Here is an 18,948-nt window from a genome sequence, read left to right as displayed (position 1 = left end):
TCTCCATTAGCTCATCCCCCACAGCTATTACCCTTTTGTATAACTTGACCCTCCCTCCTAGATTGTAAGCTCTAACGAGCAGGGCCCTCTGATTCCTCCTGTATTGAATTGTATTGTACTTTTACTGTCTGCCCTAATGTTGTAAATCGCTGCGTAAACTGTCGGCGCTATATAAATCCTGTATAATAATAATAATAATTTATGAACAAGTTAAAACCTGTTGGTCCCAGGACAGAGCCCTGCACTGTGCTCACAACTCCAGACCCTTCAGAAAATTTGCCATTAATCACCACTTCCTGGACGTGTGCCTGCAACCACTTTTCTATCCAGGTACATACCATATCATCAATGCCACAAGGACTTAATTTGTAAATTAATCATTTGTGGGGTACTGTATTAAATGTCGTAGCAAAAGTTAGATACACTATGTCCACAGGCCTTCCTCTATCCAAATTATAGCTCACCTCCTCATGGAATCTTGGATAGAATCTAGGGAAGACTACAAAAACCGATGAAAATCCCTATACACTTGAGAGCTGAAATAATTTTTAGAATTTCATAAACTAACATGGCTTTGCCAATTTCAGAATAACTATGCTTGGCAGATCTTACCAAGATGAAAATATTCTGGCCAAATAAGGCAAACATCTCCAGCTGCTGAGAAGGCTAATCCCAGAAAGATCTTCTTTGCATATGAGCTGAACTTTCCTGAGCCAATGGAGTGGACAACAATGAAAAACTTCAGACAGATGATTGGTAGGCACTTAATAAGTGCACTGTACCAGCTTGGCTCTGAGAGGGGAATCCACAGCACAAAATAATTGCATGCAGTCACTAGGAAGGGAAGTAGTTTTGGAACAGTTCTTCTTACCTATTTGAGAAAGAAACATAATTAAACAAAATGATCTTCATATAACCTACATTAGGACAAAATTACACCAAAACTTTATACATGTAAGGTATAAGCTGTAAGCACATGGTTTAATGACTACCACTGTTGCTTAACTGGCACACACACTATTTGCATGGGGTTTGTAGTCTCTCTCCATGTGTGCTTTAATTTTACCCAACAATCCTAAGACATGTTGTAACGCTACTGATATTACATGTCAAATTGTACAACGTTGTCACTTTATGATGTGAAATAAAAAGTCCAAAATTGTGTGAAATCCCTTCCAATGTTTCTTTGCAAAATACACAAAGTAACAATCTTGTCCACCACTGAGGCTTATCAGACAGAGAGACCTCTAAACGTCATGAGGTCATACAAGCTTGCCCTTCATCATAGGGTAAAGGATGGTATACAATATGTGTCACAGCAGTACCTTCTTCTCCAATGGCTCCAGGAACTCAACTGGATTTATACCCATTGGAGGAAAGAGGACAGATCGCACATAGTATAATACCCTAATTAAATTAAGATCCTATACAACATAGAGTAAAACTTGGTTTGAGAGTGTTTTGCAAGACAAGCAAAATGTTTTACTAAATTTTGATTTGATATACAAGCGATGTCTTTTTTTTATCAGAATTTTTTTTTTATTTAAATTTAATACATACACTTCACAAAACAGTTATACATAATATATAATAATACAATTTCTATAAAGTTATACAAATTCTCTATTATATTCTCAAAATCATATCTTATCCCTTGCCCGCCCCAAGCCTTCCCCCCTCCCACCCTCACATCTACCTGTCAATCGTCACTTTAGGGTTGCTTTATTTTATTTTAATTGCCACTCCCTCATTTGCCGCTGGCTTCCCCCCCAACCTATTCTTTGTTGTGTAGTTATCACCCCTTGGGTCCACTCACTATCTTACTCCTTCTTCTCCCCTTTCCTTTCCCCTCCTTTTGCTTCTTCCTTTTCCGACTATTTTTTTGCCTGTTCTTTCCTTTCTACGCAATTCCCTCTGCTCTACATCCGGAGCTTTTCCACTACCAGTTGATGGGGGGCCACTTCCGCCTCCCTCAACCAGGGTTGCCATATTTTGTCAAATTTCCCCTTGTCGTTTCTACGGTTGTAGGCCAGTCTTTCTCTTGGAAGGAGGGAGTTTACATATGAGATCCATTGCTTCCCAGTAGGCACCGTAGGAGCCATCCAGTATCTTGCGATAAGTTTTCTAGCTAAATACATCAATCTAGTTATCATAAGATACTTTCCTCCAGGGAACATTTCTGCCTCAATGGCGCCAAGCAAATAAACCGTCGGATTCAAGGGAATATGGATTTGCGCCAACCCAGAAATGCGTCTGGATACCTCTTCCCAGTACCTATGCAGCTTTGGGCACCTCCACATTAGGTGAATAAAGTCCCCCCTGTGCACTCTGCACTTGGGGCATGCAGAAGAATCCCTACCTCCCCACCTGTGGAGTTGCACTGGTGTCCTGTAGGCCCTGTGTAAAATAAATAATTGTGATAACCTTTGTGATGCAGATAACAAGACCACTGGGATGGCTTTGAGTGCCGCTTCCCACTGATTATCGTTTATCTCGCCTACATCCTCTACCCATTTTTTCCGACACTTTAATGATGTATGATCTTGGGTCCTAATCAATAATTCCCTGTATATTTTTGTTATTAGTCCTTTCCTTGTGTCTGCTTTCAAAACTTCATTCAGTATTGGGACTGTTTTTACTCCTAAGGAGTGGGTTGTTTGTTGTGCCTGTAGCGCATGGCGGATTTGAAGATATTGGTAGAAGCCCCTAGAGTGCAAATGGAATTCCCTACATAGTTGTTCATATGACTTTAATTCGTCCCCCTCATAGATTTGTGAGAAGAACCAAATCCCCCTTTCCTTCCAGTGTGAGAAACCTCGCAATTCCTGAACCTCAGTATATCTTTTATTATGCCATATTGGTGTGAATGGGAGCACACCCATTATTTTCAATATTTTCCGAGTTTCCCCCCCAAACCCTTTTAAAAAGAGAACTCATAGGTTCTAATCCCTTCATACTTGGTAGATCCATTTCTAAATGGGAGGCCGCCACCAATGTGGGTTCCGAGATGGTCACCAATCTACATATAGGGTCCTCATTTCTCACTCTACCCAATCCTGCCATTTGTTGCAACTGTGATGCCAAGAAATATAACCTGGGGTGGGGTATTGACAGCCCTCCTTTATCTTTTTCATATTGCAGTGTTTCCAAGCTAATTCTAGGCACCTTTTTTTTCCATATCAATTCTCTCGTTAATGTGTCTAGTAGTCTGAACCACTTCTTTGAAATCCATATTGGTGAATTGTGGAAGATATACAATTGCTGTGGGGCCCAGATCATCTTTACTAGATTTGCCCGCCCTACGACTGACAATGGGAGCCTACACCAACTGTTACATTTTTCTTTCTGTCTGGTGAGCAATGGCCCCAAATTCAGTCGAAGATACTCGGCTGGCTCTGGGGACACCATCACTCCCAAATATTTAAAGCAGTTAACAATAGCAATTTGTTCAGCCCCCTCTGGGAGTCCCTCCCTCGTCTGATCTAATGGCATTATAGTTGATTTCGACCAATTAATTGCAAAGCCCGAAAAGCTGCCAAAGTTTCCCACTATCTCCATCACTGCCCGCAAAGAAGAGGACATATCCCCTAGATATATAAGTGCATCATCTGCATATAAAGATATTTTTTCCTCTCTCTGAAATCTGCGGAACCCCACTACCTCAGGTGAGTTCCGGATCAGTATAGCCAGGGGTTCAATCGCCAAGGCGAACAGTAATGGAGACAGCGGGCAGCCCTGTCTAGTCCCCCTATATAATCCAAATGGGGGGGAGAGGATCCCATTGATGCGCAACCTGGCTCTAGGTTTGGAATACAGTACTCTTACCCAGGATATGAATTTACCTCCCACTCCGAATCTTTCCAGTATTTCTATGAGGTAGGGCCAATCCACACTGTCAAACGCCTTAGTCGCGTCAAGTGACAGAATGGCCCTACCCCCCGGATTGTCCACTGGCATCTGCAAATTCATGTATAACCTCCTTATATTGTCAGACATAGAGCGCGTTGGTATAAAGCCAGACTGGTCACAATGAACCAGTTTTCCAATTACCTGAGAAAGCCTCTTAGCCAAAACACTGGCCAGCAACTTAACGTCTGCATTCAATAACGAAATTGGACGGTATGAATCCATTAGAAGTCTATCTTTTCCTGGTTTCAAAAGAACTGTAATTATTGCTTCTTGCATACTATCTGGTAACCTTCCCACTTCCCCAGCTTCCTCTATTGTCTGCAACAATGATGGTAAGAGGACCTCCCTATAATGGGAGTATACCTCTACCGGTATTCCATCTGGGCCTGGGGATTTATGACGCATTGCCCCCTCTAATGCTTCCGTTAATTCAGCCAGTGAAATTGGGGAATTCAGAGTTTCCCTCTCCTCCTCCGTTAACCGCGGAAAAGGACAGGTTTGTAGGAACTGTTCCAAGTCCGATGGTTTATACCTGGTTTTACTAGAGTACAAATCCCTGTAGAACTGCTGAAAACTATTTACTATGTCTGAGCTGAGAGTTAATTTCTCTCCAGTTTCAGTCCCTATAGCTAGTATATTTGTAGATTCCCGTTGCTCTCTAGCTATTAGAGCTAATAGGCGGCCAGTATTTTCCCCCTCTTCGAAATAACTTTGTTGCTGAAAATATCTTCTCTTCTCTGCTGCAGATAGCCATACCGCATTATGTACTGCCTGCGCCTCTCTCCATAGCTCTTCATTGGATTGTGATGGGTCAATTATTAAGGCCTGCTCCCTTTCTTTCAGTTCTTCCCGTACCCTGGTTTCCCACTCTCTGGATCGGGATTTAACTCCCGCAATTTCTTTAATGAGGCAACCCCTCAAGAATGCTTTGAGTGTATCCCAGACTACCGCTTTACTGGCTGAGCCCCCATTTAATTGTAAAAATTCCCGTAAAACCTCTCCCGTTCTATCTGCCTGTGGAAGCAGAGTCAACCAATATGGGTTCATTTTCCACAGTGGTTGTCTCGAGGTACCAATAATGCCCAGCCGTACCCAAAATGGGGAGTGGTCAGACAGAAGGCGCGGCTCATATGCAGAGTCCTCTACCCACTGGAAAAGTGACTCATTCCCCAGGCCCAAATCAATACGTGAGAAACCATCATGTGTTGCAGAGTAACAGGAGTAACATCTATCCTTGTCATGTCTCTCCCTCCATACATCCCTAAGTCCCAATTCCTCGAGGAGGGCGGCAAAAGCCGTCCTTCCAGAGGTATGTCTTATATTTTTGGATGTCAAAGACATTCTGTCCAGGGAATTATCCAAGATATTATTGTAGTCTCCTACTGCTAACACCGGGACCCCCGGATGCAGAGCCATGAACTGCGATAGGCACCCAAGGGAAACTGCTGAAAAAGGCAGAGGAATGTATATGGAAGCTATTATACACGTTAGTCCATTAAGCTTACATAGTAGAAAAACAAACTTTCCCTCCTTATCCACTCTCTGTTGCAAGCACTCAAAGGCGATATCCGAGGAGATCACAATACTAACCCCCCTTGAATATGAGGTATGCATAGAATGAAACTGTATCGGGTATCTCCTTGAGCGCAATAAATGTACAGAGTCAGGCCGCATATGTTTCTTGCAAACAAATTATCTGGGGTTTCATTTTATCAAAATATTTAAACATTGCACTTCTCTTATCCCTATCCCCCAGCCCCCTTATATTCCATGTCATTAATAAAATACCCTTTTTTTTCCCCCCTTTACTAATACATGACAGCTCTCTATTTTCTGCACTCATAGAATTGAAAACAGCTACATAAATAGTAAATCATAACACCGTTGGCCTTCTGGGTTTTAACCATTCCAAGGACCCTGCCAGCATACAATACATTTCTACATAACTTTATTTTTTCCCCCATTTGTCAGTTGTGTGATACAAAAAATATTTGTGTCAAAACTTATACTTGTGATAACTTCCCTTTCTTAATTGCATAAATCCGCCCCTACTCGTGCCTACCCTACCCCCCCCTCCCCTCCCTCCTCTCCACCCCACTCCCTCCCAAACCTTCCCACCCTTCTTCTCCCCCCCTCCCCTCCCCTCCCGCCCAACTGGGCCTACCCTAGGGGCTTGTATCTTGACCTCCCACCTATATTCACTCCCCAACATACTCCCTCCCATCTTTTCCATACCATACATCTCTGTATCCCCCTGTTCTACGGGGACTTACCTCCCCCTCTCCAACCTTTTTTAGTGCCACTCCTGTGTGATGACTTTTGTGTTTGTGAAGGTAAATACTCATATCAGCCCCATTTTAATCTAATTAATATATCAATCTTCCACTATTTTATTATATTCTAATCCCCCTCCTAATCCGTGTTTTACTTACCAACACTAAACATTTATTTAATTTTTATTTTTATTTTTTAATTAATCATTATCTGTGATCCCTTTTCTTCCCCTTTCCTTCCCACTACCCCTATATTTAAAAAAAAAAAAAAAAAAAAAAAGGGGGGGGGGGGGGGGGGAGAGGGGAAAAAAAAAAAAGTCTAAATAGTCTCTGATCTCTCATCTTCTGTGTTCCGTGCTGTTTTCCCGTTGTCCTTCAACCACTCTTCAACACTCCGTGGGGAATCAAAAAAGTGTATACCATTTATATTAGTCACTCTCAATCGGGCTGGGTATAGCAGTGCATAGTCCATCTTGATTTGCTGTAGCGTACGTTTGATTGGTATGTATGCCGCTCGGCGCTTTTGTAGCTCTGGAGAAAAGTCCTGAAATAATAAAATTTTGTCCCCCTTGTATAGAATCTCTCTCATTTCTCTTGCCTTCCGGAGCAACGATATTTTATCTCTAAAGTTGAACAATTTTATGATTATGGGCCTTGGATATTCTTTTCCCTGACGAGGTCTAGAGGGGATTCGGTGTGCACGCTCAATGCCAAAAAAAGGAGAAAAAGTCGCAGCCCCAAATATTTCTTTGGCCCATTCCTCCAAGAACTCTATGGGGTTAGACCCCTCACTCCGCTCAGGCATGCCAATTATTCTTACGTTGTTTCTTCGATTTCTATTTTCTAATCCGTCCATTTTGGCTGCTTGTTCTTTTATGCGTTTTTTCATCTCAATGACATCCTGTTTGAGTGGAGATAACGTCTCTTCTACTGCACTTAATCTTTCTTCTAAAGCCGTTGTTCTTTCCTCCATCTCCTTCAGTTTGCTGCCTATCACTGCGATTTCCTCCTTTATGCCTTTCAATTGGGCATCCACCCCTGCGATTGATTCCTTGCATGCGATTATCGCATATAGGAGGTCCCTCATTGTGGGTTCTTCTGCTCTTCCCCTTTGTTCTCCCTCCATATCTGCCTCTGTTATGTTAGAGAGCTTTCTAGCTGCTCTGTCACCGCTTGATGTATCCACTTTCCCTGCTTCTTGTTCCTTTATATGCAAGGCAGTCGTCGGGCTTGGCACCACCGGCACTGGTCCGCTGCTTGAACTTTTCCTAGTCCCTGATGGAACTGTGTGGGTTAGTTGTGTAGATTTAGCTGGTGAAACAGATGTCCTAGCAAATCGCTCTAGCTTAGTTGCTGCTGCAGCTTTTGCTTGATTTGTCTGATTTTTTGTAGAGCGTGTGACTTGGGATCCTTCTTGTTGTGGCTGTTGTGGCTGGTTTACTTTCTCCTCAGCAGCTTGTTTCCCCACCATGTTGTTTTCCTCCTTTCTCCTTCTCCTTTAAGGATTAACCAGTTTACACATTGTTTCAAAGCATTACCCAGTGTTGCATCATCACTTGTTATTTCACCCTGTTAATTCCTGTTGGACTCAAAAAGAACGACAAAACAAACCAAAAAAAAGGGGAAACACTGTCCCTTTACATATGTCCAGAGTTTACAATGTCATCCCGCTCAACTGAGCCTGAGATTAAATAGTAGGCGGTGAAATACTGCAATTTAACCACTTAAGGACCGCCTAACGCCGATTTACGTCGGCAAAGCGGCACGGGCAGGCAAAATCACGTACATGTACGTGATTTGCCTTCCGCGGGTGGGGGGTCCGATCGGACCCCCCCCCACCGCCCGAGGCGGTCCCGTTCTGTTCCCCGGCGATCCGAGATGAGGGGGAGGCCATCCGTTCGTGGCCCCCCCCTCGCGATCGCCGCCGGCCAATGGGAACATTCCTTTGCTGCTGTATGCTAAACAGCAGCAAAGGAAATGATGTCATCTCCCCTCAGCTCGGTATTCCGTTCCAGCGCCGAGGGGAGAAGACATCAATGTAAGTGCACAACACACTACACACACAGTAGAACATGCCAGGCATACAAAACACCCCGATCCCCCCCCCCGATCGCCCCCCGATCCCCCCCCAATCACCCCCCCCCGTCACAAACTGACACCAGCAGGTTTTTTTTTTTTTTTTTTTTCTGATTACTGCATAGTGTCAGTTTGTGACAGTTACAGTGTTGGGACAGTTAGTATTACCCCCCTTTAGGTCTAGGGTACCCCCCTAACCCCCCCTAATAAAGTTTTAACCCCTTGATCACCCCCTGTCACCAGTGTTGCTAAGCGATCATTTTTCTGATCGCTGTATTAGTGTCACTGGTGACGCTAGTTAGGGACGTAAATATTTAGGTTCGCCGTCAGCGTTTTATAGTGTCAGGGACCCCCATATACTATCTAATAAATGTTTTAACCCCTTGATTGCCCCCTAGTTAACCCTTTCACCACTGATCACCGTATAAACGTTACGGTTGACGCTGGTTAGTTCGTTTATTTTTTATAGTGTCAGGGCACCCGCCGTTTATTACCGAATAAAGGTTTAGCCCCCTGATCGCCCGGCGGTGATATGCGTCGCCCCAGGCAGCGTCAGATTAGCGCCAGTACCGCTAACACCCACGCACGCAGCATACGCCTCCCTTAGTGGTATAGTATCTGATCGGATCAATATCTGATCCGATCAGATCTATACTAGCGTCCCCAGCAGTTTAGGGTTCCCAAAAACACAGTGTTAGCGGGATCAGCCCAGATACCCGCTAGCACCTGCGTTTTGCCCCTCCGCCCGGCCCACCCAAGTGCAGTATCGATCGATCACTGTCCCTTACAAAACACTAAACGCATAACTGCAGCGTTCGCAGAGTCAGGCCTGATCCCTGCGATCGCTAACAGTTTTTTTGGTAGCGTTTTGGTGAACTGGCAAGCACCAGCCCCAGGCAGCGTCAGGTTAGCGCCAGTACCGCTAACACCCACGCACGCAGCATACACCTCCCTTAGTGGTATAGTATCTGAACGGATCAATATCTGATCAGATCTATACTAGCGTCCCCAGCAGTTTAGGGTTCCCAAAAACGCAGTGTTAGCGGGATCAGCCCAGATACCTGCTAGCACCTGTGTTTTGCCCCTCCGCCCGGCCCAGCCCAGCCCACCCAAGTGCAGTATCGATCGATCACTGACACTTACAAAACACTAAACACATAACTGCAGCGTTCGCAGAGTCAGGCCTTGATCCCTGCGATCGCTAACAGTTTTTTTGGTAGCGTTTTGGTGAACTGGCAAGCACCAGCGGCCTAGTACACCCCGGTCGTAGTCAAACCAGCACTGCAGCAACACTTGGTGACGTGGCGAGTCCCATAAGTGCAGGTTTAGGTATCATCTTGGTATCATTCTTTTCAGCCAGCGGTCGGCTTTCATGTAAAAGCAATCCTAGCGGCTAATTAGCCTCTAGACTGCTTTTACAAGCCGTGGGAGGGACCAGGCACCAGAGTGGCTCCAAACATCTCTATGGCCTAAGAAACCGGAAGCTACGAGCATTTTATGACTTAGATTTCGCCGGATGTAAATAGCGCCATTGGGAAATTGGGGAAGCATTTTATCACACCGATCTTGGTGTGGTCAGATGCTTTGAGGGCAGAGGAGAGATCTAGGGTCTAATAGACCCCAATTTTTTCAAAAAAGAGTACCTGTCACTACCTATTGCTATCATAGGGGATATTTACATTCCCCGAGATAACAATAAAAATGATTAAAAAAAAAATATGAAAGGAACAGTTTAAAAATAAGATAAAAAAAGCAGAAAAATAATAAAGAAAAAAAAAAAAAAAAAAAAAGCACCCCTGTCGCCCCCTGCTCTCGCGCTAAGGCGAACGCAATCGGCGGTCTGTCGTCAAACGTAAACAGCAATTGCACCATGCATGTGAGGTATCACCGCGAAGGTCAGATCGAGGGCAGTAATTTTTGCAGTAGACCTCCTCTGTAGATCTAAAGTGGTAACCTGTAAAGGCTTTTAAAGGCTTTTAAAAATGTATTTATTTTGTTGCCACTGCACGTTTGTGCGCAATTTTAAAGCATGTCATGTTTGGTATCCATGTACTCGGCCTAAGATCATCTTTTTTATTTCATCAAACATTTGGGCAATATAGTGTGTTTTAGTGCATTAAAATTTAAAAAAGTGTGTTTTTTCCCCAAAAAATGCGTTTGAAAAATCGCTGCGCAAATACTGTGTGAAAAAAAAAAATGAAACACCCACCATTTTAATCTGTAGGGCATTTGCTTTAAAAAAATATATAATGTTTGGGGGTTCAAAGTAATTTTTTTGCAAAAAAAAAATAACTTTTTCATGTAAACAATAAGTGTCAGAAAGGGCTTTGTCTTCAAGTGGTTAGAAGAGTGGGTGATGTGTGACATAAGCTTCTAAATGTTGTGCATAAAATGCCAGGACAGTTCAAAACCCCCCCAAATGACCCCATTTTGGAAAGTAGACACCCCAAGCTATTTGCTGAGAGGCATGTCGAGTCCATGGAATATTTTATATTGCGACACAAGTTGCGGGAAAGAGACACATTTTTTTTTTTTTTTTTTGCACAAAGTTGTCACTAAATGTTATATTGCTCAAACATGCCATGGGAATATGTGAAATTACACCCCAAAATACATTCTGCTGCTTCTCCTGAGTACGGGGATACCACATGTGTGAGACTTTTTGGGAGCCTAGCCGCGTACGGGACCCCAAAAACCAAGCACCGCCTTCAGGCTTTCTAAGGGCGTGAATTTTTGATTTCACTCTTCACTGCCTATCACAGTTTCGGAGGCCATGGAAAGCCCAGGTGGCACAAACCCCCCCAAATGACCCCATTTTGGAAAGTAGACACCCCAAGCTATTTGCTGAGAGGTATAGTGAGTATTTTGCAGACCTCACTTTTTGTCACAAAGTTTTGAAAATTGAAAAAAGAAAAAAAAAAAATGTTTTTTCTTGTCTTTCTTCATTTTCAAAAACAAATGAGAGCTGCAAAATACTCACCATGCCTCTCAGCAAATAGCTTGGGGTGTCTACTTTCCAAAATGGGGTCATTTGGGGGGGGTTTGTGCCACCTGGGCATTCCATGGCCTCCGAAACTGTGATAGGCAGTGAAGAGTGAAATAAAAAATTTTCACCCTTAGAAATCCTGAAGGCGGTGATTGGTTTTCGGGGTCCCGTACGCGGCTAGGCTCCCAAAAAGTCCCACACATGTGGTATCCCCATACTCAGGAGAAGCAGCTAAATGTATTTTGGGGTGCAATTCCACATATGCCCATGGCCTGTGTGAGCAATATATCATTTAGTGACAACTTTATGCAAAAAAAAAAAAAAAAAAAAAAAAAGTGTCACTTTCCCACAACTTGTGTCAAAATATAAAATATTCCATGGACTCAATATGCCTCTCAGCAAATAGCTTGGGGTGTCTACTTTCCAAAATGGGGTCATTTTGGGGGGTTTTGTGCCACCTGGGCATTCCATGGCCTCCGAAACTGTGATAGGTAGTGAGGAGTAAAATCAAAAATTTACACCCTTAGAAATCCTGAAGGTGGTGATTGGTTTTCGGGGCCCCGTACGCGGCTAGGCTCCCAAAAAGTCCCACACATGTGGTATCCCCATACTCAGGAGAAGCAGCTGAATGTATTTTGGGGTGCAATTCCACATAGGCCCATGGCCTGTGTGAGCAATATATCATTTAGTGACAACTTTTTGTAAATATTTTTTTTTTTTTTGTCATTATTCAATCACTTGGGACAAAAAAAATAAATATTCAATGGGTTCAACATGCCTCTCAGCAATTTCCTTGGGGTGTCTACTTTCCAAAATGGGGTCACTTGGGGGGGTTTTGTACTGCCCTGCCATTTTAGCACCTCAAGAAATGACATAGGCAGTCATAAACTAAAAGCTGTGTAAATTACAGAAAATGTACCCTAGTTTGTAGACGCTATAACTTTTGCGTAAACCAATAAATATACGCTTATTGACATTTTTTTTACCAAAGACATGTGGCCGAATACATTTTGGCCTAAATGTATGACTAAAATTTAGTTTATTGGATTTTTTTTATAACAAAAAGTAGAAAATATCATTTTTTTTCAAAATTTTCGGTCTTTTTCCGTTTATAGTGCAAAAAATAAAAACCGCAGAGGTGATCAAATACCATCAAAAGAAAGCTCTATTTGTGGGAAGAAAAGGACGCAAATTTCGTTTGGGTACAGCATTGCATGACCGCGCAATTAGCAGTTAAAGCGACGCAGTGCCAAATTGGAAAAAGACCTCTGGTCCTTAGGCAGCATAATGGTCCGGGGCTCAAGTGGTTAAATTGCCACTTTAGTCATAATAGCCAGCTTTTAAACACCGTTCCTCTATTTATATTGATTTGTACTATTGCTGTTTGGTTTAGTTGGCCTCCCCAGCTTGCTCCCCTTCTGTCTCACACCCGGGACTAAAATTGCATCTTTCTGAATCGCAGATATAATGTCTTTGACGGCAAGGGTTAAATAAAGAAAGGCAGCAATGGATTCAGCTCAGCCCCAGTTCCAGCTGAAAGTTTCTATTAGTTTCAGCTATACATTCAGGATAAACAAACATATATGGCAGATATGTAGGTTGAAAACAGTAGGAAGAGCTTTCACCTGCATCAGACGTCTTCACACATGATAGTCAATCTCCAACGTTACCTTATGAATTTTATATGTATAGAGTCTTTAATAACAACCGCTAAGCAGTAGATCAGCTCAGAGAAGGTTCCAAGTGAGAGTGCAATAAATTTATATTTATGTTTCTTCTGTTATGGGCTAAGCTTAAATAAGCATATGTGGCAGATATGCGATTCGAGACAAATAGGAAAAACTTTCACCTGCATCAGACGTCTTCACACATGTCTGTTGGTTTTCAGCATTACCTTATGTTCTTAACAACCGCTCACCGCTTCACTCCCCTCAGCCCCAGTTGCTGAGGCCAATTCGTTACTCAGCTGCTGATGTCTCAAATGGGAGCCTTTCACGCTACCCCTCTGGTTCCTCTAACCAAGCGTTCGCTCCGTCCCTCACACCGGCGCTGTTGTTGCTCTTAAAGCCGGTTTTCTCGCCGAGCACCGGCAGGTCTGGGAGACCTTTCACGCCTCCCCCCCTGTCACGCTCTCCGCTGCCCTCCGGGACTCCGATCTCACCGGGACTAGGTATATACTTGTGCTGGTGAAGGTGTCTGTCTCTAGGGCTGAAGTCGGCTGCTTTCTCCTGCTGCCGGGTCAGCTAGCATTTCCTCAGCTGTATGCTTGCTAGTTAGAGCTGGGGGAGAGGAGATCACACACACACCCTCTCACTCCCACATCCGGTCACGCCCCCTCGTCCACAAGCGATGTCTTGATATACAAGTAGCGTCATGTCACAACTGAGTATAAAAGAGAAGAGAGGCGCCTCTAAGTGTAGTAATATGGTTACATTTAATGAAGGTACAACATTTAGCAAGTCACATGGCTGATGATTAAAACAGGCACATCTAAGTATGCAGGCATCCGGGGTAAAGCTCTCCACATAAACCATCCCCTGCTCCGCCATCGACATCATCCCTTCAACGCTGCACTCCATAAGCACTTCAAGCCTCGCTTTCAGATCGTTCAACCGCAGGGTAGTCTTCCGGTCACGATTGCAGACTGACAGAGGTGAGAGCCGCCGGTGCGGGGGATGGTCTATGTGGACAGCTTTACCCGGATGCCTGCATACTTAGATGTGCCATTTTTAATCATCAACCATGTGAGTTGCTAAATGTTTTACCTTCATTAAATGTAATCATATTGCTACACTTAGAGGCACCTCTCTTCTCTTTTATACTCTGTAGCTCCTGCTGAACTTTTCTTCTGATCCCCTTGTAGAGGCTTCCATTTGTTGATGGACAAGTATGGGGCGGGGGGAGTTATCAGTAATTTTTTATTTACATTCAGCCCGCAGACCCCAACAACCACCGGCCAGGGTTGTCGGGAAGAGGCCCTTGTCCTCAAAATGGGGGCAAGGTGCTTTGGGGTGGGGGGTGCAAGGCCCCCCCAAAGCACCCCCCCATGTTGAGGGCATGCGGCCTGGTATAGTTCAGGAGGAGGCGATCGCTCGTCCCCTCCCTTTCCTGACCTACCGGGCGGCATGCTCAGGTAAGGGTCTGGTAAGGATTTTGGGGGGACCCCAGGCGATTTTTAAAAGAATTTTGCCATGGGGGTCCCCTCCGAATCCATACTAGACCCGAAGGGCCTGGTATGGACCTGGGGGGGGGGGGGGCCCATGCCATTTTTTCACGATTTTTTTTTTTTTGCTGGCAATTTTTTTTTTACATTCAGCTTTCAGCGGAGAAGCTGATGACTTATCAGTTGTTAAAGGCACAGTGGTCAGCTTCCCAGCCCCCTGATTAGCAACCAGCTATATATAGTGTGTTTACAGTGCGTTTAAAGAGAAAAAAAAAGTAAAATGCATGTAAAAACACGGGTTTAAAACCGCACTGCAAAACATGTTTCAAAAACGCATCGAGCGTAGCCGCATAGATTTGAACCTAGACTTAATGTAAATTAAGGACAAGGCTCAGAGACTCAAGAGGTTCAGGTGGTTTAACGCAAGTAATCAATCCAAATTGCACGGCTTGTATAAAAGACTAGCGCATACAAGTTTAACATAACTTTGTTATTCAAAGTTTGCATTTGATTAAGTTCACACTACTGCGATGCGACTATGGTGCGATTTATGGAGCAATTATGTGATGCGACTTTTCATATTTTATGAGGCCAGGTCACACTGTAAATCATACCAAAGTAGCACAGGAACCTTTTCCTAAGTGCACTGTTCTAAACCACATTGATTAGAATGCGTACCATTGAAAACTCAAGTCGCATCAGAAGTTGCACCAGTGTGAACCAGACCTTAACCACATAATGCAGATTCAGAGAGGCAGCAAATCATGTACAGTTTATGGGGTCCCCAGTATTCTAACAGTAATTTGAATGTGTAATTTTATCTGTGAGTGATCATGGATCATCCTCAGCATTTTATAGCTAAACAGGTCTTTGTTAACCCTTTTTTTTTTCAAAATCCCAGCTCCCTTATGTACCAATATAGCATTAATGTACTTCTTCTGCAGAAATAACAAAGCTTTCCATTTATTCTACATACGCTTACCTTACTGTCCTCATAGCTGATTAAAAAAATGGCTCAATTACTTCTGCCTTACTTCCTGAACAGACTATATGACACAGGAAGGATTTGACCAGCTGACCTCATTAGCACACACCCTGCACCGTCCACCCTTCTACTTTACCAGCCACTTCCAGGTGCATGTTTTTTCAATGAAATGCACTAAGTTATCACTGTTCTCAAATACACAGGCATCAATTTTTTTCTACCTTAACTCTCGGGTAGGTATGAGGGTAGAGGATGCAGAATGTATGCTAAAGAGATCAGCTGGGTAACTCCTTTCTGTGTCATGTCTGTCTAGGAAGTAAGGCAGAAATAATGAAGAAGTTTTTTAATCAGCTATGAGGATAGTGAGGTGAGTGTGTAGAATAAATGGAAAGCTTTGTTATTTGTGCAAAAGAAGTACATTAATGCTATATTGGTACATAGGGGAGCTGGAATTTAGAAGAAGAAAAAAGTGAACAAAGGTGAACTTTAAATCAGAGCTGAGAAAGCTCTGGTACCAAAAACCAACTGGAGCATTTATTCTGTAAATAATTGATCAAAATGATTTTCATAGCTGGGAACGCTCAAGCTTTGACCTTGATATCTAGAAGTTACACTGCTATATATCTGGATTATAGGTTTACTGGAGAAGTGACATCAACATGATTACTCCCAGGGCCGGCTCACACAGGGATCACACTGAAATGCATGGGTTTGAACCCACGCATTCCTGTGCTGTGTAATTTAGCAACCCCATTCATCTGAAAGGGCTGCAAATCACACCACTACATGGAAAAACATGCTGCATAAAATTGAACGGTACTGCAGTACCATGTGATTTGGTATCTGAAAACGCATGTGGGGTGATGTTAACATTAGATTAGCATCCGCATGCAATGCATTTGAATGTGGCATGCGAATCGTGCATGGAACATGCCTTTCTCACACTGCGTTCTGGTGTGATGCAGCCCCTAATTAGAGCAGTCTAGGGAGAAGCACATGGGTAGGCCTGGTGGAAGTGGGTGGGCTGTGCATTCATCTTTGCTTGCCTTCTAGCCACAAAAAAGACGTGTGCAGTCAGAGCCTTCCTTTGTATACCTCACAGCCTGTGTATTGACAATTTTTTGCTATGCTCTATGAGCAGCCACCATGCACATCTGTGTCTCATGAATTTTCAAAAGTTCTCAGGTTTAATGATATAATATTGGTAGTTCACACATGAGCTGCATAACTACTTTTGACTATAAGTGGTGGACAAGTAGTAATTCTGAGTTTATATCACTGATTTGCACATTGGCATCCCTCCTAGTCTTGAGACTTATGGCCTATACACATGATCAGAAAATCGTACAAAAAATACCGCTTTTTTTTTTTTTACAAAAATACCACTTTCAAAGCGATCGTACAATAATCTGATCCTTGGTACACAGCTTTCAATCATGACAGTACATTCGATATTATCTGGACAAAAACAAAAGGAAAGAAAGCTGACAGGGTGCTGCAGCTCTCTGGTATTCCACTGGGTGGCAGGAATAATATCTGGACAAAAAAACAAAACGGAAAGATATTATCTGATGGGACAAGCACAAACATTTTTTCTGTTTAATCAGTACAGTTGTTTTAAAATACAATACAATTAATTTTTATTGTCGTACGAGAATTTTCCTAACTTTAGTAAAATCTTTATTTTCAATATGAGATTAGCATGCAAAAAAAAAGAGACGAACAATCATTCGTCCGATGATCTCATCATGTGTACCAGGCATTAGTCTTAAGCCAGAGTTCTTAATAGGTTTTAGACAGAAAGATGTAAACATTTGTCATTAGAAATTATAAGCCACATACACATTGTATTCTCTCCTACTAGAGTTTAGCAGGAGAAAAACGTGGTAAAAAGCCAAAAGTTCATGCACCAGGCATCAATGCATTTTATTGGTCAGAATGTTAATTTATTCTGGCCATTAGTATATATTAATGCACATAAATGCACCTAGCATTAGGACCCATTGATGCACTCTTGAGAGGTTGTTTATGCTAAAAAGCTTTTCTTCTGAACGTGATTTTGATGGATTTTTTTTTCTGCCTCTAAACGCTGATAGTGTGAATGGACACACTAACATGGAGGGGCGTTTAGAAGCAGAGAAAAATAAAGCCCTGTAAAAGCAAAGTTTTTGAGCTTGTGTGCATGAGCCCTTTAAATATTTAAACATCCATAAATGTTATGAAAAATTTCTAAGAAATAAGTAATTGAATAAACATTCTGATTCTGCTGAACACAATATCCTGCACATTACGATTGATAATTTCATTGAAGGACAGGTAGTCTGTGTGAGATAAATGGTGACAAGTTCTGTACATGTGGAAACATGACATGTACTGACTATACAATGATGTCACTAACAGGTCTTTTATATTAATGTAAGTTGGCTAGACCTTTAAATATCACAGAACAATGTTCCAGAGGTTGTATAGGTAAATTGCATATTTTGATGCTTAGAACGTAAATGCAATATAATTGTAACCGGTAAAAGCAATCTCTGCTTTGTTCTAAAATGCTGTACAACAAAAACCTAGCCTGACGTGTAATGGATTTGTTCCTATTTATGGTCTATATTATCCTGTCATTGGCTATTGAATACCAAATGCAGTCTAACACTATGAAATAACTCCAGATAGATTCAATATTTTGCCTGTGTAAGAATTCCCTGACAAGTGTCTAACTGCAGAAAGATTAGACATAGCTTCCATACTGTATAAAACAAAATATAACAATTTCCCTTTAAATGTGGCAGATATTCCAAAAACATTTAGAGACATAAAAGTACAAATAAGCAATAAATTATATTTACACAAACTGATGATTTTCTCCATCTGTATTGCAATATTAACGTTATCAAAATACAAAAATAAAAATGTAACTACATGTTAAAAAATCAACAGGTGACTCATTGATTCTGTCTCACTTTTGAGAAGCACCATTTTCATTGCAGCTTTCACCATTTCCAAACTTACATTAGCCAGAGAGCTTTTCTTATATCTGGAGTCTGTCTCTAGGATATCCATGTCTTTTAAGACTTTATAATGCAAATCACATAAAAACTTGATTGACAACGTGTCTTCTCTGGGATTGAAGATGAATTAATTCAGTGTGCAATACACATTGTGCATTTGTTACACTTTAACCTGTAATCAGTTGGCCTGGACTTTTAACTTAGACAAAGTGTATCCTTACTGATAACGGGGTGTCTATGCATCATTCATCTAAGCAAAGGTCAACAGTGATGGGGAAATTGTTTGTTTTGCAAGCAAGATGTGTATGTTGAATTGCACCAAGAGCTATAATAAAAACTACTACCTATTACCTGCTAATGGCAGTCAAGGATACTGTATAATAATTCTATTTCTATCACTCCAAATGCAGAGAAAGATATACAGTAAGTCTGAGATGAACAAATCTCAGGATAATTGATGGAAGTGTCCCTTTCAATGCTCTGGGCCAGTGTTTCTCAACCTTTTTACCTTGGAGGAACCCCTGGCAACAAGTTTGAGATCTCGAGGA

General features: G+C 42.4%; 1 protein-coding gene across 1 annotated transcript in view; it reads right to left on the bottom strand.

Annotated features, from left to right (window-relative positions):
- LOC141110965 (lysoplasmalogenase TMEM86A-like) overlaps positions 1-18,579 on the bottom strand; it is a 40,991-nt gene extending 22,412 nt beyond the window's left edge. The window contains exons 1-2 of the mRNA XM_073602820.1: positions 18,402-18,579; positions 613-871 (exon numbers count right to left, since the gene is read on the bottom strand). Of these exons, the coding sequence (XP_073458921.1) occupies positions 613-871; positions 18,402-18,452 (310 nt within the window). The 5' untranslated portion in view covers positions 18,453-18,579. The remainder of the gene's footprint in view (positions 1-612; positions 872-18,401) is intronic.
- Between the last annotated feature and the right edge of the window lie 369 nt (positions 18,580-18,948).

This window comes from Aquarana catesbeiana, linkage group LG10 (genome assembly GCF_042186555.1).
Source record: "Aquarana catesbeiana isolate 2022-GZ linkage group LG10, ASM4218655v1, whole genome shotgun sequence".
In the NCBI taxonomy this organism is placed as follows: Eukaryota; Metazoa; Chordata; class Amphibia; order Anura; family Ranidae; genus Aquarana; species Aquarana catesbeiana.
This window is presented reverse-complemented; position numbering and strand designations above follow the sequence as displayed.